Source organism: Macrotis lagotis, chromosome 6 (assembly GCF_037893015.1).
Source record: "Macrotis lagotis isolate mMagLag1 chromosome 6, bilby.v1.9.chrom.fasta, whole genome shotgun sequence".
NCBI classification, from domain to species: domain Eukaryota; kingdom Metazoa; phylum Chordata; class Mammalia; order Peramelemorphia; family Peramelidae; genus Macrotis; species Macrotis lagotis.
Window position 1 is genome coordinate 57,504,309 of NC_133663.1, and position 23,735 is coordinate 57,528,043.

Below are 23,735 nucleotides of genomic sequence, written 5' to 3' on the forward strand. Positions count from 1 at the left end.
TTTACCATTCTCATAGGGCATTGTTCAGTTATTTTTTCAGTTGTATCCAGTTCTTCATGACCTTGTTTGGGGTTTTCTTGGCAATGATAGATATCAGAGTTTGCCATTTATTTTTCCAGTTTATTTTACAGATAAGGAAACTGAGGCAAACAAGGTTAATTGTTTAATTGTTAATAGTAAATATCTGAGGTCAGGTTTGAATTTAGGAAGATGAATCTTCCTGACTCCATTTTATCCACTGGACCACCTAGCTGCCTATACTCATAGGGAGTATATGGGGAGATGGGGAGAATATTAGACTAGATCTCAGGAAAATCTTTCTAATCATTAGAACTGTACAGAGGAACAGTCTTTGAAGAAAAGAGATTTCCATCTACCATCACCCTCTCCCATTCTCTCACCAAACCTCTTCAAACCAAACCTAGAGGACACTAGGGGATTATTCTATTCATGTCTATTCATTCAGACTGGACTAAATGGCTTAATAGGTCTCTTCCAAACTTGAGATTCAGATATTCCAGGATTCTTGAACCTATTCAAAGGTATTTTGGGGAATCCCCTACAATTCATAAAATATACTTAAAGTTTAGATTTTTAAATATAATATAATATGATCTGCTATTATATTATTTCATAGATCACAATTTATAACATCCTGGACAGCATCACTATTTTTTGAGGGGACCCTATCTAAGATGTTCACTTCACTCCAATTCAACTCATTCTCCAGTGGTCTAATTCCTCACCAGGTGCCTTGTCACCCTGGGAATGACTTTGTACCAAGTCGTGGAATTAGCAAGTCATTCCCTTGCCTACAATACAAACTCCAACACATACAACCAACCCCTACACACACACCCCTTTATTTTTCTGGTCTCCTTTATGTTTTGTGTTCTCTTATTTAAATGAAAAATCCTTGCAAATAGTGTCTATTGTTTTGTTGTTTATTTTGTTTTAGATTTGTATCATCAGCCCTTAGCACAGAGCCTAGCATATAGTAAACATTTAATAAGTGATTTATCTATCTATGTATCTATCAAATACATAGTTTTATTTAGGTAGTTTTATGTCATATTACCGAATTGCTCTGGAGTTCATCACTACTTAAGAATAATAGCTTGCATTTATATGACACTTTACAAATATTCTTTTATTATAGCCTCCCAACAACTTTGGGAGGTAGGTAATATTATTAATCCCTTTTTATAGATGAGAAAGCAAAGGCATATTAATTGATTTGCCCAGGGTAATACAGAAACAAAAACAGTATCTGAGGCAGGATTTGAATTGAGCTTTTCTTTGCTTAGAATCTAGTGCACCACATACTATGCCACCTATTTACAGCCACTATATTGGTGATAAGAAGTCTTATCCTGGTTATGTTGAATAGCTGCAGCAATCCTAAAATCCATCAGGTGTCATAAATAAGAAAAAAATCCCTCCCAATGGAAGCATGCTCTGCATAAACTGTCTTAATTCCCTACTTCATTAATTAATTGTATTATTATGAAATTTTGTTGTACAAAATGGTTTAAGTCCTGTCTGACTCTTAGTGACCTCATTTAAAGTTTTCTTGGCAAAGGAACTGGAGTTGTTTGCCATTTCCTTCTTCAGCTCATTTCTCAGATGATGATTTTTGAGGCAACCAGGGTTACATGACTTGCCTAGAGAAACAGAGCTAATAAGCAACTGAATCTGTCTTTGGACTCAAGGTTTTCTGTCTCTAGATGGGTCACTCCATACACAGCACCATCTAGTTTCTCATGTTATGATTGATGATAGCTAATTTGGAAGAGTTGCAGTTCTGAAACCAAAAATGTCTTTTTACCAACTCTAGCAAATGTTCCACTATGCTATAGACCAGTGACTGATTTTCCCCCTTAGAAAAGGGAACTGCTTATATTTTGCATCATTTATAGGAATTATGGTGAATCTATTTAAAATTAATAAATTCAAATTAAATGAATCATTGATGACTCCAACAGGCTCTTAATTCAGGTTCATATTTACATATAAAATATCAAATTATCCCCTATAACATCCTCTTCTTTTTATGAGTTTTTTAAATTTAAGGCAATGGGGTTAAGTGACTTGCCCAAGGTCACACAGCTAAGTAAATATTAAGTGTCTGAATCTGGATTTGAACTCAGGTCCTCCTGACTCCAGGGCTGGTGCTCTACCCACTGTGCCAACCTAGCTGCCTCAATAATATCATTTTCTAATGTCAACATGGTGCCAAGGCTTCTCTGAGTTCTCAAATACCTAATAAGGTCCAAATTCTGACAGTTCTTGTTAAGCTGGAAAGGCTTCAATTATTGGCAAGGAAGCCTATGACTGTAGTCCCAAACCAGTTTAATCAAATGCAGAAAGTCATATTAATAGAAGCAAATTCACAATTAGTTCAGTCAAAGGGTAGTAGATTTTTTATCAGTGTCAGAGAAAATGTATTCCTGTTGGCAAAATAGTGAATCCTAGAAGTATCATGGGAGGAACCTCAGAAGCCATTTAGTCCAATGTCCTTCTTTTATGAATGAAGAAACTGAGGTTGAATGACTTTCCCAAGATCAAACAATTAATAAGTATTAACATATAATACTGAATTGGCAGGTTTGCTTCTTTCTCCTAACACACTGGAAGGTTGACTTTTTAAATTCATTTCATAAAAGACTGCCTTCATTTTTTGCTCTTTCCACTCTTGTTCTACCTTGTCATAAAAGTCCTGTTTTTTTGATATTTTAACACCTTATCCTTCTGAAGGAATTTGCTTAATAAATATTAATACTCATCACAATTTTTTTTATTTTCTCAGTAAAGAGCTTGCCGATTCACCCATTAGCACTTCAATTAGGAATATACTTCAAGTCTGAGACAAGTTTCTCCATAACAAAATGAAAAGATTTTAATGAATATGTTAGTTTCTCTGCCACCTTTGTCATATCATGTAAAAGTAAATGTTATTCTCTGGAAACTAAAAACATCTTCATAAATATTTTTAGAATTTCACTTTAATCTCAAAGGTACATAAACAGATTGTCTTATATACCGACAAATAGATAAAATAACCAGCTAGAGAGAGAAAAAACTTCTTCACATAAGATTCTGGAAATCAGGTATTATTCAAAACTTGTTCTGATCAGTTTCTAGTGACTTTAAGGCATCTATTTTGGAACTTGGCTTTATAATTGAGCCGATTCTTTTTGTCATCATATAAACTTCCTCCTAGCATGGAAGGTGGCGGGCATAGAAGGAAGTGAGTGAGTTACAGCATGCCCAGGTATGGCCTGGCATGATACATTGAGGTATTCTGTTCTATGCTTTCTGAGGTCACTAGGAGCCGGATATCTCCAGCTAAGCTCTCCACCCGGTCATTTCCCCCATCCAGATTGTTCCTTCTATTTGATGCTTTGGCTCAGTAAAAGAGAAAAGGGAAACATAACACAATCGACATATGTGCTGGGATGTCATGTGATGGAGGGGATCCATCAGCCCACCTGGGGTCCCATAAGGATTCACTGGTGATAGAACACAATGGTGATTGTAGCATATGGCCAATTACCCTTCCCCTCCTATGAACAACATGACCCTGTCTCCTGCAGAGACTAAGTCCACTTTCCCTTGGCTTATAGCCCACATTATTTCAAACTGAAATAATCTTTAATTTTGGTCAGTTTCAAGCAAAGTCAAACCTGTTGGCTTGTAGTGATGGATATCTTTTCTGTATATGAACAGAAGTCAGGAGTACTCTGACATTAAGCTATGTCAAAAGAAAGGAACCTTCAAGATTTAGATGCGCAGTGCTCTTTTTTCCCCCTTCAGATTTTTCTCATCTACAGAAATACATTGTTGTATATTATCTTCTGTCTTTGTTATTCAGTTGTTTCAGTCATATCCAATGTTTCATGACTCCATTTGGGGTTTTCTTGGTAAAGATACCAGAATGGTTTGCCATTTCCTTATCAGTATATTTTGCAGGTGAGGAAACTGAGCCAAAAAGGGTTAAAGGTCTTGCCCAAGGTCACACAGTAAATATCTGAGACCAGATTTGGCTTCAGAAGATGAGTCTTCCTGATTCCAGGTCTGGCACTCTATCTATCTCACCATCTAGTTGACCTTACCTTCTATATTAAATGAACTAATTCAGAATATTCAGCATATAACAAAACCTAAAAGGAGTTCTAACTTTGAAGTTAAGAGAACCTTGTTTAAAATTCTGGGTCTTTCATCTACCTGTATGACTTTAGACCACTTACATTCTTTGAATCCTGGATTTTTCATGTTTGAGACTGAGGACATTCCACCAGATGTCCTACAAAGGCCCTTCTATATTTAAATCTATAATCCTACATTTAACTAATATGCTATACTCTTGTTGAGGAAAAATAGGTTCCGAGAAGAAATGACTTACTCTAGATAATATAATTTCTAAGAAGAAGATCTGGAATGCTATTTGGATTCAAGAGGAAATCAGAATGATAGCTTGGCTTAACAAGCTGTCTCCCTCCCTTATCAATAGGGTTAGGGAGAGGTGGAAGAAGGGAAAGTCTGAGGGTGCCATACATTTGTTTCTAGCTCATATCAAATGCTGCAATACTTTCTAGGGAATGTGTTGCTATTTTTTTAAATGAAATTTTCATTTCATTGACATAGGGAACTCTCAGGTTAAGAATCTCCCTCTTTCAATGCAGGTCAATGCCCCCCTCTTCAAATTATCATACTGGAGTTTGTTAGAGCACTAAGAAATTAAATGGCTTGTCCAGGATCACTCAGACACAGGATTTAATTTCAGTTATTCTGACTTCAAAGTCAGTTCTCTATCCACTCTACTGTTCAGCCTCAATATATGTATGTATGTACATATACATATATATGCATGTGCTTATATATATATATATATATATTTCAAATATATTTAAGCATATGCACAAACTCATATTACACAAATATGTGTAATCATGTGCATATATATGTTGTTCTCTAATTCTAAAATACCAATGGCATTATTCATAGGTTTGCACTGGTTTAACTGTATATTAATAGAAAAGGTTCTTATTTACTTCATTAATTATGTGACTCATGATCTATTGAATTGCAATAAAATAAAATTAAATTAAAATTAAAAATGTGATTATGGAACTGCTATTATTGAAATAATATGATTCTTATGAAATACTTTTATGTTGATAGTTTTTAGGGAAAAGTGGCATTATTTAGAATTAGATAGAAAGTTATGAGTATTTAAATATCAGTAGATATGTTTTCACATATCCTCTACATGAAAAAGTTGCTGACTAATGTCTAAATAGAATTAAAGGTCTAAGTATAGTCTTTAAATTGAAAATCACCATGTTTTCAAAATTGGGGGCATTGCTATCCTTTAAATTGTCATTTTAAAATTAAATTCATTTTTTTTAATTAACAGGGATTTTTTTCTCTCCTTCCCAACCCAATTCCACCAAAAAAAAAAAAAACAGGTAACTGAGTAAAACAAGTTCTATTATTGGCTAAGTCAAAAAATGTGTTTCATTCTGAACCATTTCTTCCTTGGTATCATGGTTGATCATTAATTCTTCATCTGAATGCCAGGGCAGAAAAAGAGGAGGTCAATGTCATAAAAAAAGGTTAAGAATCATTGTACAAGGGGTGACTAGGTGGTGCAGTGGATAGAGCACCAGCCCTGGAGTCAGGAGTACCTGAGTTCAAATCCAGCCTCAGACACTTAATAATTACCTAGCTGTGTGGCCTTGGGTAAGCCACTTAACCCCATTGCCTTGCAAAAAAAAAAAAATAATCACTGTACAATTGTTAACAAAGAGAAAATAGCCATGATGCTCATTATTGTATTATTAATGGCAAGCAGATGTGATTCTGTCCATCTAAGCATTATGGGGCTAGAGACATTCATAGCCCTGCAATTTCTTATACACAATAGAACAATTCATGAAGTCTACAAATTAGAAAAGCTAAGCTAAACAATGAATTTTTTATGCAATCTACAGAAGAAGATCATTTCTAACAAATTGTGTGAAAGGTTGTTTTTGTTTATTTGATTAGTTGGTTGCTGTTTTTTTGGTTCAGTTTTTCACCAATCCTGTGAATGTATATAATTTACTGGCCTGTGTTTTCTTTTTCTCTATTTTGGGGGCATTCACATCTTCATCAGCAACTTTGAATCCTCATTGATATATGAAGTTTCAGAGCAACAGTGCAGTGGCACGGAAAGTTCAGGAAGCAGTTTAGGGAGCTCAGTTACAGCCTGCAAAAAGGTAAGCTCTCTTTAATCTTTGCATTCCATTTTTCATGATGATGTGTAATTCTTCATCTCTGCCTTTCAGAATCCTCATCTTACCTCCAAGCTCCAATGAGATACCAACTAAATGTTTAGATCACAGAATATTAAAATTACAAAGAAAGAAATTCTCTAGTCCTTCCTCACAATTTTATAGATATAAATAAACTAAACCCAAGATAAAGTGATTTGCTCAAGGTCATGTTGCAATAAAACTAGAAGTCAGGCTCCTTGATTATTGACAGTCTTTCTGGTCTGAAATCACAGGTTATAACAGATTCCTTATTTCCATGTTATTAAGTGACATCTATAATCTACCATACTGTTTCCCTAACTCAAGATACCAAGTCATAGATCTCACTTGATAGCTTCTCCCTAGGATAAATCCAGTAGAATTATTTTACAAAAATTACAAATATAAAAGCATGGGACATAAGAATGTTAACATTTTCTAATAGTTATAATTTCCATCTCTTATTCATGAGTAAGGTAATTGCTCCATATTTACCTAACATGATTCCTTAATTTCTCCTTTTATGAGGCAGGGAGGTCTTATTTGAAGTCAGAGAAACCTGGATTCCAATATTATCTCTGACAGCTTAATCATGGGCAAGTCACTTAAATTCTCTCTAAGTCTCAATTTCTCCATCTGCAAAATGAGTATCATAATATTTGTAGGACCTATAACCTAAGATTATCATGAAGCTCAGGTGTAAGAATGCATTTAAGCATTATATAAGATTTTAATTATTGTTAAAAAGTATCAGTTATTACCCATATTAATTAATATTTATTAAGTATTTATAACACTTCATTAGGAGTTTTGAGATTACAATCAAGTAGAAAAGATCAGATAACCACAACTTAAAAGTGATATAATACATGAAAAGTTAAACACTTAGAAGACAACTATGTAAGAGATGTCATAAGACAGTCTCAGATTAAATGTCAAACAGCAATACAGAAAAGAAGTACTATTAGCTTAGAGATGGGAGAGGTCACAGGATCAAAGAATATCAGAACTGGCAGGAGTTTAGAGATCATCTTATCCTATTTGGATCAGAGCCCCAGGAAACTTACACCAGGTCTCTGCAACAGTAGTCATAGGAGGCTCCATAGAAGAGAACTAGGTTCTTGTAGTTATGCTTTGAAAGTTAAATGAAAATCCAATCAAAGAAGGCAAAGATTGTTTATCCAAATGATTTGGGTAGGGTTAATCTGTCTGGTAAATTTCTTTTTTATTTTTTACATGATTATAAAATTAGTATATAGTGGGAATTCTGTGAATTCCATTTCCCTAAATTTTAGCAAAGGTCTTGATAAAAGCATCTCATAATACCCTCATGTTCATTCAGAAGAGGCAGGGATAAGAATTAAATGTTACTACAATCAGATGGGTTCAGATCTGGCTGGATAGCCAGGTTCAAGAGTAATTATTAAGAATTCAAGGTCAAAGTGGCCCACTAGAAGATGAGGGATGCATGCAGATGACAGAAAGCTGAAAAGGAAACCTGACCCAATGGATCAGGATCAGTATTAAAGAGAATTTTTATAGATTCCCATTTTTGTCTGAATATAACAGGACAAAATGCAATAGGAATAAATTTATTGTACTTAGGTACAAAAAAATTAACCCCCCAGTCATAACATAGAGTTAGACAGAAATTGTTCTGAAAAGGATCTTGGGCAGTTAGTGAACTGTAAGTCCAATATAAGTCAATAGATCATAATATGGTAGCCAAAATATGAATGTGATGTTGAGCAACATTAAAAGAGATATAGTTTCCAGGAACAGAGAGGTGATTTTCAAGTGTAAAGGAAAATGAAAATTAAATCCATAATGTCATCTAATTAGATTTTTATTTTAAAGTTACAAAATTTTGGAAGTGAATTCAATTACATTTCATATAAAAGTTAAAAAATAAAAACCTGAAAATATTAATATTTACAGGAAGAATGTGAAGTTGGTTGAGGATGTGTTGTAAATATATATAATAGGAATGTGCTTCTTTCCCACAGTCTTTGGTGTTTTTAAAGTCCTATAATGTGGCCTCAGGAGGAATTAATTTATTTTGATGGATTTTTATGTAGTATAGAAGTGAAAATATGAAAGAGAAATGGTGAGTTCAGAGGGACTGATGCACTCTAAATAACAGTAGATGCATTTTCTTGATATTCCAAATATATTTTTTACTTTCCTTGTCAGATCAAAAACAGTCAATTTTTCAAATTAAATTATAAAGGTCATTTTTTGCGCTGAAATCATGGAGCACTGGAATTTAATCTTGGTGAATGAAGCATTATTAAGCAGCTAATTAGATTTTCTTTGTTTTAGATTCAACAATTGAATAAAATATATTAAGCGACTTCAATGTGTTAAATCCTGGGGATATACAAATATATATGAAATGGGTGCTCCTTCTATAGGAGGAAATTCCTTATAAACAAAATGATCCAAGGTAGAGTGTCATAAATACAAATGAAAAGTAGAGGCAAGGTTGTAGGATAAAGCAAAGAAAGGAAAGGCACAGGGTATTGCATCTAATTCAGGCCTTGAGCCAAGAGTGGGACTTCCACAGAAAGAAGGTTAGAATGAGATGGAGTACTCTAAGACCATTCAGATGCATCAGGTTGATGTGAGCAAAGTTATAGAGAACAGAGGCAGGGGAAAACTAATGCAAGAATGACTGATCAAAGAGAGTCCCAGTTCACTGTGACTTTAGTATGTGAAAATAGGGTGTCAGACCTTTTTTGAAGTTCAGTTATGCCAAGATTAAGAGATCATATTTTATTAAAAAAATTTAATAAAAGAACTTGCTCATAATTGTAAATTTAGATGCTTTTTTTCAGGAAGCAGTGTGAACTGAAGATGGTCAATAGAAAAGAACACCAGTTAGGTATTCAGTAGAGTAATATAGAAAAGAATGGTAAATTATAATGGAAATGAAGAAAAAGGAGCTGATGCAATAGATATTATAGAAACAGAAACATAAGAAATGTCTAAGGAAAAGGAAAGACTGAATCATCGAATCAGAGACTATTGGAGAAAGAAGAGACCTGAGAGTTTATTTATACCCATCCATACTTCAACCATAGGAACTGAATTATATAAGGATGGAGGGGATATCAACAAACTACAACTTAGCCTACAATTGGTCATCCATTCCTTGCCTAAAATTCTTCACGGAAATATATAAAACCACTATCCTTTAAGACATTCCATTTTTCTTTATAGGAAAGTTGTACCTTCCACCCAAGTTGCTCAAGTTCCCCTCAGGAACAATCATAGTAAAGTTAATCCATTTCCCCAACGCTCCATTTATATGAAGACTATAAGCCTGACTCATTGGAGGATGGAAGCCCCTTGAACAGAAATAGAGAAGAAAGGAAGAAGAAAAGATCAGATTACTGTTGAATATGTTGAATTTGGAATAATGGAAAGAGAGCTTGGGGAGAAGTTAGAGTTAGGGCTCTAGAGATGGTCATCAGTATAGCCAGAAAACTTGTACTATGTCTTTGCTTCTTGGTACTATTGCAAATGCCCACTTAAGAAAGGAAAGAAAATACTTTAAAGTACTGACAAAATAATAGCTTACATTTCAATGACACTTTAAGGTCTTAAGCATAAATACACTTCCTTCACAACAACTCTATAGGAGTCACATAAATATTATGATCCCATTTTACATACAGGAAAACTAATGCTCAGAGAAGTGAGGTAGGTGTCTTTGATTATGGGTCTAGAGTCCTTCCCACTACTCTTGACTTCATTCATTCTAAATGTTGTTGCTATTTTTGTCGTTGTTTTCTTTCCTTCTAGAAGAAGACCATGACATCAGAGAAGTGATGGCATGACATGCAAGTGAGTTGATTTTAAGTGAAGGAGGGCTGTGCAAAGTCACCACCCTCATTCTCTGCTCTTGAGCCATTTGAGTCCAGTTGCAAAATATCGATTAAGACAACTGGAGATGGCCTGGTTGCAGTTGAAGATCTTGACCTTTTTAAACTAAGGTCTTTCCCAGGTCTTAATGGCTGAGGCAGTACCCTTTCAGAGATTAAGACTAGGTAAACTGAGAGGAAGAATGGGCTCTTCCATCATCAAAAAATCATTCTGGGAGGAGATCCTTAAGGTTTCTGGCCAAAACAGAAAGAAATGTTTACACTCACTTTGAACCATCAGAATGCTAACACTGTAAGACTTAGACTAGGACCTATTGTTGGTCAATAAATGAGAGCAGAGTGATTTAGGTTTAAGGTGTGGCCCATAAATAAAGAAATCTAGCTTGTAAACTCCAAGGTATTTGGCTAGATTTCAACAATCAAAATTTATATTTCTTTTTTCAGAGCACTCACAGATAAGAGTAGGATTTCCTTTGTGAAGGCAGAAGAGGAAGAGAGATAAGGGAGGAAAAGAAAAGAAAGAGGAAGGCAGGAAGGAAGGCAGGAAGGCAGGAAGGCAGGAAGGCAGGAAGGGAGGAAGGCAGGAAGGCAGGAAGGGAGGGAGGGAGGGAGGTTCGAAGGTAATGTGTTGCCCAACTGGAAGTAATCAGTTGAGTCCCCAGTCTTGGGTTATTGTTTGTCCTTCATTCTTTTTTTTTTAGTTTTTTTTTTTTTGCAAGGCAGTGGGTTTAAGTAGCTTGCCCAAAGCCACACAGCTAGGTAATTATTCAGTGTCTGAGGCCGGATTTGAACTCAGGTACTCCTGATTCGAGGGCCAGCACTCTATCCATTGTGCCACCTAGCTGCCCTTTGTCCTTCATTCTTAAAGAGGTTCTTTCTTCTTTTTTTTAGGTTTTTTTTTGCAAGGCATATAGGGTTAAGTGGCTTGCCCAAGGCCACACAGCTAGGTAATTATTAAGTGTCTGAGGTCAAATTTGAACTCAGGGCCAGTGTTCTATCCACCTAGTTGTCCCATAAAGAAGTTCTCTCTCAGTAATCAACAATAAAGTCATTTTGCATAGTGCAGAGTGCTGATCTGCTCAATTTCCACTATCAAAAAGATTATATTCCATTTCATATCTCAACAAGTCAGACATTTATAGTCTGGTTTTCCCCTCAAACTGCAGTTCTGATGGACAGAAGATACTATAACCAAGTCTCCTAATGAGGCTTTTGTGTGGGGAGGGAGAAATGTTGAAGGAAAATCAACACACTATCTCACCATCTTTTTTTAAGTCATGTTATTTAATTTGTTTGAAACTCAGACTTATCAGAAGCATTGGACTGAAAACAATCTGGGTTCCCAGAAGTAGGGTTTGATCTTAAACATGCCATCTGATTAGATATTTCAAGTTGCTGGAGATTTTCTAGGCTGAAGTAGTTCTCTTTAAACAGTATTAACTGTCTCAGATAGCACAGATGCATTTGAAGGAGGGGCCCTTAGATGTCCCTTAATATTTCATCTTGTTCTACAAAACTCACTTTTATCCAATATTATAGTTGATGGGTTCTAATTAACTGAAGAGATTCAGTTAATGTACAGAGGGAGATCTTGAGAAATAAAAACATAAGATCTATATTTTAAAGATATTTTGATGGATCAGCTTTTGATTAAAACTTATACCAAGATTTAAGAATCTTAGGGCTATTTTTTAAGGGAATAAGATGCTACATAGGGCAGCTCAGTGGCACAGTAGATAGCTTACAGCATTGGCCTTGGAGTCAAGAGAGCAGGAATTCAAATCCAGTCTCAGACACTTGACATATACTAGCTGTGTAACCTTGGACAAATCACTTGTCCATCTCCAGTCATCCTGATTTATATCTGGCAACTGGACCCAGATGGCTCTGGAGGAGATGAGGCTGTTGACTTAGCACAGCATCCCACCCACTCAAATCCAATGCATGTACATGTCATGGCATTACTTCCCTGATGTGGTCTTCGAAAATAAAGGAAAAACATTAAGATACTGCATAATGATTAGTGTGTTTGGAAAGTTTTACCATTTTTGAATTTTGAGTAGTTCTTTCCTGTGGCACACATGAGTTTTTCCTTCTGATGGAAAAATATATGTGATTTATGCTCTGGGGTATAGTAACCGAAGTAGAACACAATGTTCAATCCCTGCCCAGGAAATTCTCTACTCCAACTAAATAGGCAACTATGGCCTGCCATCACATTGCAAGGCTATAGCAAGAGAATGATGCTATGCCCAAATCATGGATCCTGGGTTCAAATTTTGCCTCTAATGTTCATTAGCTTTACAAGTCTTTAACATCTCTGGACCTCAGTTTCATCATCATTAAAAGAGCACTTGACTAGATGGCCTCTGGGGTCCCTTTCACTTCTGGAGCTACAATACCATAAGAGATGCTGAAGGTTTTTGAATAGAAAAGTCTTCTCAAAGAAAATGGCATGCAAAAAAAGATGGGAATAAAAGATGAACTAGGAGAGAAGTCCCTGGATTTCTATGAAGAAATAAATGAAGACACTCTAGTTCTCCAGGCACGAAGTTATGAGAGAGAGATTATGGAGAACAGGAGAGTCACCTCATTTTCATCAAAGAGAAATAATGGTCTTCATATTTGATGCCAATGAATTCTAATCCTGATGAAATTCCAGCATATACTATGAAATGGAAAGGTTGGCACTTCCATTCTTGAGCTAAGATATTCATTTAACATAAAGAAATATAGAGGGAAGTCAAAGAATAAGTCTCTCTAAGGAATTCAAGTTGCAAGACACATACATGGCAATGGAAAGGTGGGCATGAAAAAGGTGCAACTTATTACCAACAAGGACTTGTGCAAGAGAACTACTTGGAAAGATGTCATCAGATGTCGTTAAGTAATTTATATACATTTGTATTTATCAACTTTATGCTTGTGTGGTAGCTGTGTGTTCTTGTAATCACCTTCATCGGCATGCAAACTATTGCAAGTAGGGATTGTTCATATGTGTCCCAACCTAGTAGAGTGCCTGGCACTCTGAAGGTTGTTTAATCAATTGATTAATTGTCTAGCTAAAGTAGTAAACTAATTATGTAGTAAGAGTGAGAGATAACAGGCAGTCAGCATGATCCCCTTGTATCTATTCTACATCAAGAGCTTTATGTGTCTCACACGGATTGTGCTCCCTCTGCAGGAGATTTATGAGAGGAAATAGACAATTTCTGCACGTGATGAGAAGAGGTAGATGAGTAGAAGTTCAGATCATCCAAGGGAGTTCCTATGTTGTTAAGTTCATAGAGTCCTTATGTTTTTACCTACAAGTAGCCATCTACCATTGAAGACCCCCTCAATGATGCAGAAGCCACTACTTCCTGAAATACCATTCTACTTTTGAGGAAGAATTTCTTAATATTAAAATAATAATTTATCCTTTTTCAATATTCCAGAAATTGAAATAGATACAAACAAGTTTAATCCCTCTTCTAAGCAAAACTTGGAAACAGTTATCATGCTCCCTCACCCACCCACATTTTCCTTTAGCTAGCCCTCTTCTCTCCCTTTTCCTTTCTTTTCTTCCTCCTTCTTGACATGCTTTTCTATGGTCACTGAATACCTACAATTTCCACCAAGTTACCATTTTGCCTTTTGTGGTTAAGCTGCTTGTCTGCTTGACTTATTTTTATATTTCTTTCTATGTAGAAAATGGCCATTAGTAAGGATGCTACCATCTATCTATACCCAATTCTCCTGCCTATAACCCTCACCATTTTGCTCTACATCGGATATAAGCCAGGCAGAAAGCCTAGCATCAATAATCTGAATGTGTCTGTGCCCTTAATGGAAGCAGTTACCTTCTAGTATAAAAAATAGCAAAGAAAAACTTAACATGCCAGTATATTACATTTCAATGATAAAATTGAAAGCCCCACTGCAAAAAAAAAACTCTTTAAAATAATTAGTTATAAATTTTTGATTATAAAAAAACTGATTTTTATATTTTGCATCTTATCCAACTAATATTGCATAAATAGTCTTTTCTTTCAGCTATCCTTCAAAATTGCTTTAAAATGTTACAATTTTTCCCCAGTAACTATTTCAATGTGATTTCATGAAGCAGTTTTGGGGGGAGAAGGAAGATAAATACACACAAAATTCCAGAAGTCTGTCAGCAAATGGAAGGATCTTGGAAAGAAACATATTAACATTTAATTAAACTGTTCAAGGAACAAAAGTAATATTGAATTCTTTAGGTCAATTTTCTTTCAATGTTACCACATTTCCCCCAACATTATGACTTTTCACAGAATCAGAGATTCTCTGAGTTGTAAAGACCTCAGAGAATTTCCAAATCAATCCATACTTAGACAAGAATCTTAAACAAATGGTCATCTGTCCTTTACTTGAAGAAGTCTGCAACCACACCCACCTAAACTAGCATATTCATACAACTTTTAAAAAATCTGGTAGCAGTAATTGTGGGAAATATTTTTCCCCCTTACAAAGACCTATATGTTGCCTATTAGTGCTGAGAGAAGTAGAACTGATTCTGCTGTGACAGCTTTTTGAATATTAAAGATAGCCATAGTGTTTCCTTTCCTAAGTTCCCTTCCACTGGCCTTGGCATGACAAGGTCTCTAAGCCCCCCACCCTCCCAGCCATCCTTTTTAAGGAAACTATACCTTGTCATCTTCTTGACTGATAATACTCTGGATGCCTTCTAATCAGGGCAAAACACAATGGAATTATCTCCCTCATTCTGGACACTATGCCTTTCAGAGAAGTCAGAAAATTAAAGTAGGATTGGGGGAAGGGGGTCCTGCCATATCACTTTGTTGACTCCCAAAGAAATTCAAATTTGTTAAATCTCCTCTTCCTTGTGGACTTCGTGAACTCAAGTATAGAACTCTCATTTGTCTCTAGTAATGTTCATTTTATTTGATTCAATTTTATTTCACAAGATCTTTTGGATTCTAGTTCTCTTGTCACACTTATTGGTCATCCCTCTGGACAATTATATCACCTGCAGGTTTGCTAAATATGTTCCCTAAGAGTCTTTTGGTGCCCACATGTATTTCCTATGAAATTAGAAAACTATCTGAAAAGGAGTAGTGTAGATTATCAAATTGTTATCTTCCAATGAGCTGATGAGAAATCAAAGTTGAGTTGAATCGAAAAAATTGAAAATGGTTGAGTTGAAATTGAAAGACTAATAAATCAGTCAACAAACTTTCCTTATGAACTTACTTTACCTGAACTCAGAAAGCTGTGTCTTCCTGAGTTCAAATTTGCCCTCAAACACTTTCCAGCTATATGATCTTGAGCTAGTCACTTAGCCTTATTTGCCTCAGTTCCTCATCCAAGTGATGTTAGAAAAGGAAATGGTAACCCAATCTAGTATCTTTGGCAAGAAAACCCCAAATGAGGCCACAAAGAGTTGGTCAAAACTGAATAGCAACAACAAATGCTAAGCATTGCTTGGCCTCTCAAGGAGCTCACCAGTTGTATACACTATCAGGAACAACAGATACACAGAAGCTCTCAGACCAGGATCATACACAATTAGGTCATTTGAGGATTCCCTGTTCCCATCAGGGAGGTTCTCTGCACCCTTGGGTCCCAATTCCATGCCATATGGCGGTATAATTCAATGAAACAACCAAAGGGTCAGTTGTGTGAGCTGCTGAAAAAACATTTCCACAGTGGTAGATGATACCCAGCTTAAAACTTCTGCCTGAGGCATCTTCTTGTTTTCAATAATTGAAATATGAGGAGGAAGATGGAGATTTAGCTAGTATCCTAGAGAGTTTCTAGGGACCTTTTTCAATGGCGGGCTAAGTTGTAAACAAGCATCAGGCTAGTTAGAGCCAATATAATAACCTTTTCATTTAGCAATAATCACAGCTCACATAAGCCTCATTGACTGTGATATGGCTATTATGCCAACCAAATTAAAACTGATTCACAGCTCAGCCAGAAAGTCATATTTTTTGAAAAAAAGAAAGAATGTATTTCTCTTTCTATACAAAATTGCAATTTGGGAATGCTGGCATAGACTAAAGGTAATATATCATGGACCAGGTTTATCAAGAATAAAATGTTAAAGAGGGCAATATTTTGCAGATGGAGATTTTGGTACTATACCCTTGATAGGGTTGAGTAATAGGAGTTATTACTCATAGGAGTTGAGTAATCATGTCCATGGACATTGTATCATAGAAGGAAGAAGGGACATGGCTAATATTTTCCATCTAAGTTCTGTGTTCAAAACACTTTGCTAGGCACTGGTGATATAGAGATAAATGTTGATAGTTCTTGACTCCAAGAAATTTGCATTCTGTTCTAGGTATACAATGTGAAAATAGATGAACAAATACATCATAATTTAGGGGAAAGAGAAAACACTAACACCTAAGGGAATCTGGAAAAGGCTGCAATGAGCTACCTCTAAAGGAAGCCAAGTATTTCAAAGTTGAGGGGTGCATGTTTGGCAATGCAAAAAAACTAAACAATGACAGAAATGGGAGATGGGATCTCAAGTTCAGAAAACAGAAAATAGGATTGGACAGCTAGGACATTGAATGCATAAAAGTGAATAATATGAAAATATCCCTGAAAAAATAGACTGCAGCCCATTATACTTTTTCATAGCTCTAAACTTTCACCTTTTGCCTCCAAATCTTTATCTTATGTCTAAAGATTTAATTGTAACATCAATGTAATTGATGTTGTAACAACATGCAACAATTGTAACAACAATGCCCCTATTTTGAATGGAATTAATGCATTTCCAAGAGAAACAGAAATGAAGGTTCAAGGAAAGAATCTCTTTGAGCAAAAATAAAGATGTACTAAGTAATGATGCAATAAAATGAATTAGACACTATATTGGAATAAGATACAGTTCAAAACACATCCAAATGCAAAGTATTAGACAAGGCACAGGAAGAAACTTCGTAGCCATATTTTGGTAGTCTAAGAATCATCATGAAGTAGATCAAAGCAAGTATATTATAAAAATAAAACAATCAATATATTAGTAAGACATGGGTTTGAACTACTCAAATCTTTTTACCACCCCAAGCTTGCTCCATTGCTTCATCCTGCCACAGGAAAAAAAAATGCTTTGGGTTCTTAGAAAGGGTTCCAATTGGGGCGGCTAGGTGGCGCAGTGGATAAAACACCGGCCCTGGAGTCAGGAGTACCTGAGTTCAAATCCGATCTTAGACACTTAATAATTACCTAGCTGTGTGGCCTTGGGCAAGCCACTTAACCCCATTTGCCTTACAAAAACCTAAAAAAAAAAAATGGGGGTTTCAATTAAACATAAGCTCTGAAAGATCAGAAGAAGATGAAGACTTTCAGTACTGACCTGATATGGTACATTTGTCTGTTGTTATAGGAAAAGTCAGGCTAAGTCAGAGAATCTCATTACCGAAAGTGTCATTGCATGTTGACTTTGTTTTCTGCCCTCGAAGACCTCCATGTGAGGAGTGTACCCCTCAAACGTACAATGTAGCATTAAAAACTGAATCACCAAAAAAAAATTGAAGCAGGTATCCTAATCTCACTGATGCTGGTGATTATGAGACAAGTGCCATAGTTCTTTAGAGCTAAAAACACCAGAGCAGTAAGATGTTCCAGGATCAGACACTAGACCATGATCCAGATTCAGTAGCACTGAATCTGCTATGGCCATGATGAGCCTAGGATTCCAAATCTTCTCATGCCATTTATAAAAATGACTTCCTAGGGATTTTCTCTTTGGAATGCAAAACACAAAAAAAGGTAACTTCTATGTGAATAGTTAAAAGATTTTGTTTGGTTTGTGGGTTTTTTTTAATTAAAATTGTGTCCTCCCCATCTCAGAGAAATACCATCATATTTTATTTTATCAAGAAGTGAAAGATAACTGTCAGTCCTCCAGGGTTCTATATCAAAGATGATTAATGCACAAGGGAGCCCTAAATAGCATCATGACTCTGGTGGATCATACACTGGTCCCCTCTGGGAGCTTTTCTCTCAGCTCCAGATATCAACACTTAGAAGAGTGGCACCAAGTACCAGCTCAAGTTGTCAAAATCCATTGGTAAGTTCTCTTGAAGAGCTCTACATAACACAGACAGTCCATTTTCAGCTTGCCAAATGCCCCAAATCTAAGACTAAAAGCTGTGAGTAATGCTTCAGGAATAATGGGTGCATTGGAAGACTGTTTATATTATCCTGTGTTAAGTGCCAGAATTTTTTGTTGTCCTTGAAAACATCTAAGAGAGGACACACATGAATGTCCATTTCCAACAAGTAACTTGAAACACAAGAAAATATCTCTTGCAAGTAACAAAAGGAGTACATTATAACTTTGGGGAGTTCATCGCTGTAGAAAATTCCAGGTAAAGACTTTGCCCCCTGTATTCAGGCAACTATCATTTATTAAGTTAAGTACCTACCATCAGGTTCTATAGTAAGTACTGAGGATATAGAGAGGAAAAATCAAATAGAAAAGTTCCTACTCTCAAAAAGTCAGAAACATTCTGTTACTAAGGATCACTCAGAATTTAGGTGGAAAAGGCTGGTCTTTAATCCCTACTCCAAAAGGTTTATATCCACTATACCAGGTATTCACCAATGGGAAAAAGAAAAAAGAGGGGGGTTTATTACTATTTTATTTTATTTTTTTAATGTTATTTATTTAAGACAGTGGGGTTAAATGACTTGCCCAAAGTCACAGCTAGGCAATTATTGTGTCTGAAGTCTGATTTGAACTCAGGTCCTCCTGACTCTAGGGTCTGTGCTCTATCCACTGTGCCATTTTGCTGTACCTATGTTAGTATTTTAAAACAATTTTAAAAAGAAATTTTGGTGCAGAGTACTCAGAAAACATGGAACAACCTTCAATGGACACAAATATTCGAATCATATTTATTTCAGAGAAACTAGCATTATTTATAATTCTGATTTTCCTTTTTTAGTGTTTTTGAAAACAATTTGTTATAAGAGGATTAACCTTGCTTTCTGAGAAAATCCAGCAAGATATTTAATTTATTATTTAAAGAAAAAACATACAAAAAGAAATGCATGTTATGTGATAGAGGCTTATATTTATTTTTTTAAGTTGTTTTATTTTTTGCAAGGCAAATGGGGTTAAGTGGCTTGCCCAAGGCCACACAGCTAGGTAATTATTAAGAGTCTGAGACCAGATTTGAACCCAGGTACTCCTGACTCCAAAGCCAGTACTTTATCTCTACAACCACCTAGCCGCCCCCGAGGCTTATATTTATAAAAACACATAGAACAAATCTCTACTTGCCCCCCCCAAAAAAAATATCAGGCTGAATGACTGTGAATGATGCATCTTTGAACAAAGTTATTACTTCACCATTTAATAACTATAATACTACATCCCATTTGTTTCAAGGAATGTCATGGTCTGGAAACAGTAGGCTGGTACTGATGAAGAGGCTGGTTTTTTTTTTTTTTTTTTGGTTTGTTATATTTATGAACAGTTGAACAAGATCTCACTTTAGAGCTGATATTCCAAGATGCCCATGATAATGTCTTTTACACATTCAAAATAACATCATTTCAATATGAGGAAGTGGGGTAACAGAATATCCTTGTTCTCTTAAGGGAAGGGTAAATCTTTTTTTTTTTTCCTGAAAGCAAATGACCAGTAACTACCAAAGTAACCAGCTTGGGTGTGGTTATGTTCAGATCTGCCAACCACAAAGCTTGCACACAAAATAAAGTTCTTCTGCAGGTTGGAGAAATTTTGTGCTGCTTGAAGATTGACCAAAATCTTGGTCCAGACCTCTTAAAAATAGTGCTTTGTGAGGCAGTTAGGTGATGCAGATGATAGAGCACTGGCCCTGGAGTCAGAAGGACCTGAGTTCAAATGCGGCCTCAGAAACTTAATAATTATCTACCTGTGTGACCTTGGGAAAGTCACTTCATTTTCTTGCAACCCCCCTAAAAAATAGTACTTTGTGATATGATAGTGTATATGTGATTTCAGAAAAATTAAATATAGGTCAAAATTAATTCAGGAAGAAAAATTTTGGAAAAAACCACTCACATCATTATAATGAAAACTACCTGATGATGATTCTTGTTCAAAAATATGAATCCTTGAAAATTTTTTGAAGCTAAATAATCTCTATTTATATATCGGATCCCATCTCTTACCTTCTCTTAAAGTTTGTTCCTTCAGTCTCTCTTCCATCACTAATTTTCAGTATCTTCCTGTTTATAGATCTCTTTATATAGATATGTGTATATATATATATATATATTTAAAATATTCATATTGACAGAGCAATATCTTTATAAAAACATTTTGGTAATGATTGATTGGCAATTATAGATTAATTCATTTTAATAAGACAAGAGTAGCAATCTTCTTTTATAAAGATAATTTATTGTTTAAAAATATAAAGACAAATAATTCATTTTGTGTTTAGATTCTGAGACAGTGACTAACTTTGTGGTAAATTCCAATTTTAAAAGCAAAGATATCCAAATATACATTAAAAGTTCATAATCATACTTAACATGCAATGGTTGTCTCCAGTTCTATTAAAACTGACAGTGGGCTGCAGCCCTAGCAGAGTTTCAATTCTTCCTTACTCTCATCTATGCAATATCCTTGTCACCTATTTTGTTGGTAAAAAAAGATATGTGTGTCTGTGTGTGTGTGTGTGTATGTGTACACATGCTCTATGTATTATTCTACTCATAGAACATAGCCTCCACTGTAAATCGCCCTTTTACTCTTTTAATCCAATGAAAGGGACTCTTTGTCATAACCAACGAAACCCTTTTACCCATACACTTGAATCCATTCACTTGTCTCCTCAAGGACGTCCAAAAATTGTTCCACCTTTTCTCTCTAATTTTCAATCTCTCCATGCAACAAGCTGTTTCCCTTCTGCCTACAAACATGCCCAGCCAACCAGCTTTTTAAAAAATCCTAGTTAATTCTGCCTTCCTCTCAAACTGTATCTCATCCCTTTCACTTACAGATTACTAAAAAGAATTGTCTACTTAAATGAATTAATCAAAGAGCTTTTATTAAACTTTCTCTGTTTCCATTCCCTTACCTTCCAACCATATTTATTTGAATTTATTTATTTTAGATGTATAATTAGGCTACAAACATATCCAAGTGTCTTCACACTTTTGAAAAGCTTCCACTGGACCCTAAAGTTGTCATCCTGTACTTTCCCTCCATTTCCCAGTCAAAATTCCAAGAAAATTTACATATACATTTTGTCTCCAATCCCTCTCCATTTTCTTCTCAACCTCTTTCAAACTGGTGCAAAGCTCACTATTCAACTGCAAGTGCTTTCTACAAGGTTTACAATTATCTTTTAATTATGAAATCCAATATCCTTTCCTCAATTCTCATCCCTCCTAATACCACTGCAGCATTTGTCCCCACTGACTCTTCCCTCTTCCTCACCATCACTTCTTAGCTAAAAATTTTCTGATTCCTAGAATTTTATGATGTTATTTTTCCCTGGGATATATGTTTGTGTGTGTGTGTGTGTGTGTGTGTGTGTGTGTGTGTGTGTGTGTGAGAGAGAGAGAGAGAGAGAGAGAGAGAATGAGAGAGCTCTATAGAAATAGATAGACACACAGTTAGATAGATAGATACATACATGCATACATACATATATACACACATACAGAGAACCAGAGATATCTTTATGGAGATAGAGATATTTATAGATCTATGTATATATTCTCACATATATGTGTATGGATGTGTGCATATATATGTGTATATTTATGTGTGTGTGTGTGTGTGTGTATATATGTATATACCCCTTTTTGTATCATCCAAGTGCTATACTTTAGTCCTGAGTACACCCCTACCAGAGCTATGTCTTGCACCCTCTGTATCTCTATTTCTTTTTCATTGTCTTTCTGTCTCTGTCTTATATTGCATTTGTAGTTCACTAACAATCTACTTTTTCTCCTGTTTATCTTTCTCTCTCTCTCTCCTTTTCACCTTTGCTCTCACCAGTATTTTGTGTCTGACTATCATTTCTCCAATCTGCCCTCCCTTCCATCAGCTCTCCTCACCCCTTTATTGCAGCCCTTCCCCTTCTACTTTCCTCTAGGGAAATATCAATATCTATTCCTAGCTATGTTTCCATAGCTGATGTATACTATTCCTTCTTTGAGTCTATTTCAATGAGAATAAGGTTCAAATAACATCCACCACCCACCCTCTTCTCTACTGTAATAGGTCTTTTGTGCTTCTTCATGTGAGATTGTTTACCCCATTCTATCTCTCCTTACTATCTGTTAACAGTATAATACTCTCTTTAATCCCTTAATTTTTCATATCACCTCTATGAAGTCACCTTATACTTGCACCCTCTGTTTATATAAACTCTTTTTCATTGTCCAAACAATAATAAGTGCCCAGGAGTTATCATCATCCTATGTAAGAATGAAAATAGTTGAACTTTATTGAATTCCTTATTTTTCTCTTTTTACATTTTAATGATTTGTTTGAGTCTCAAAATTAGAAATAACCTTTTTTTTGTTTATCTCTTCTTTTTTCATCAATGAAATTTGAAAACCCTCATTGCAATGAATAACCATAAATGCTCACTTTTGCCAAGTAGGTAATCCTTGGTTGTAGTCCAAGCTCCTTTCCCTTCCATAATATCACATGCTATACCCTCTGATACTTTAATGCTAAATCTGCCAAATTATGTATAATTTTGATTGTAGCTCCATGGTATTTGACCCATTTCTTTCTGACTGCTTGCAATATTTTCTCCTTGATCTGGTAGTTCTGGAATTTTTCTATAATGATCCTTAGAGTTTTTATTTTGGGATCTCTATCCAGAGGATTCTTTCTATGTCTATTTTCTCTAGTTCTAGGATATCAGGAGAGTTTTCTTGGATGATTTATTTTAAGTATGATGTCAAGGGTTTTTTTTTAAATCATGGCTTTCAGGTAGTCCAATCATTTTTACACTGTTTCTCTTGGATCCATTTTCCAGGTCAGTTGTTTTTCCAATGATATATTTCACATTTTCTCTATTTTTTTTCATTCTTTTGATTTTGTTTCTTGTTTCTTGGTGTCTTATAGAGTCACTAGCTTCTACTTATCCAATTCTAATTTTTAAAATTATTTTCTTTAGTTAGTTTTTGTACCTCCTTTTCCATTTGGCCAATTGTACTTTTTAAGGACTTGCTTTCTTTTTCCAAGTCATTGACTCTTTTTCATTGTTCCCTTACATCACTCTCATTTCTTTTCCCAATATTCCTTCAATATTTCCAATATTCCTTATTATTTGAGTTTTAAACTCCTTTTTGAGATTTTCCTAAAGTTCTTTCTGGTCTTGAGACCAAATCACATTTGTCCTGAAGGGTTATTTTGTATTTGGTGTTTTGACATTGTTTTCCTCTTCTGGGTTTATGTGTTGATCTTCATTATCTCCATAATAAGTTTCTATGGCCAGATGATTTTTGTTTGCTTGTTTTTGTTAATCTTTTCCAGCCTATCTTGTTACTTTTATGTTGAATTCTGCTCCTGGGCTGG

At 35.3% G+C, this 23,735-nt stretch overlaps 1 protein-coding gene across 6 annotated transcripts in view; it reads left to right on the forward strand.

Moving 5' to 3' along the window:
• The window catches only part of SPHKAP (SPHK1 interactor, AKAP domain containing), a 154,527-nt gene that overhangs the window by 42,997 nt on the left and 87,795 nt on the right, over positions 1-23,735 (forward strand). For all 6 annotated transcript variants that reach the window (XM_074191213.1, XM_074191212.1, XM_074191211.1 and 3 more), the window contains one exon: positions 6,161-6,263. In XM_074191213.1, the coding sequence (XP_074047314.1) occupies positions 6,161-6,263 (103 nt within the window). The remainder of the gene's footprint in view (positions 1-6,160; positions 6,264-23,735) is intronic.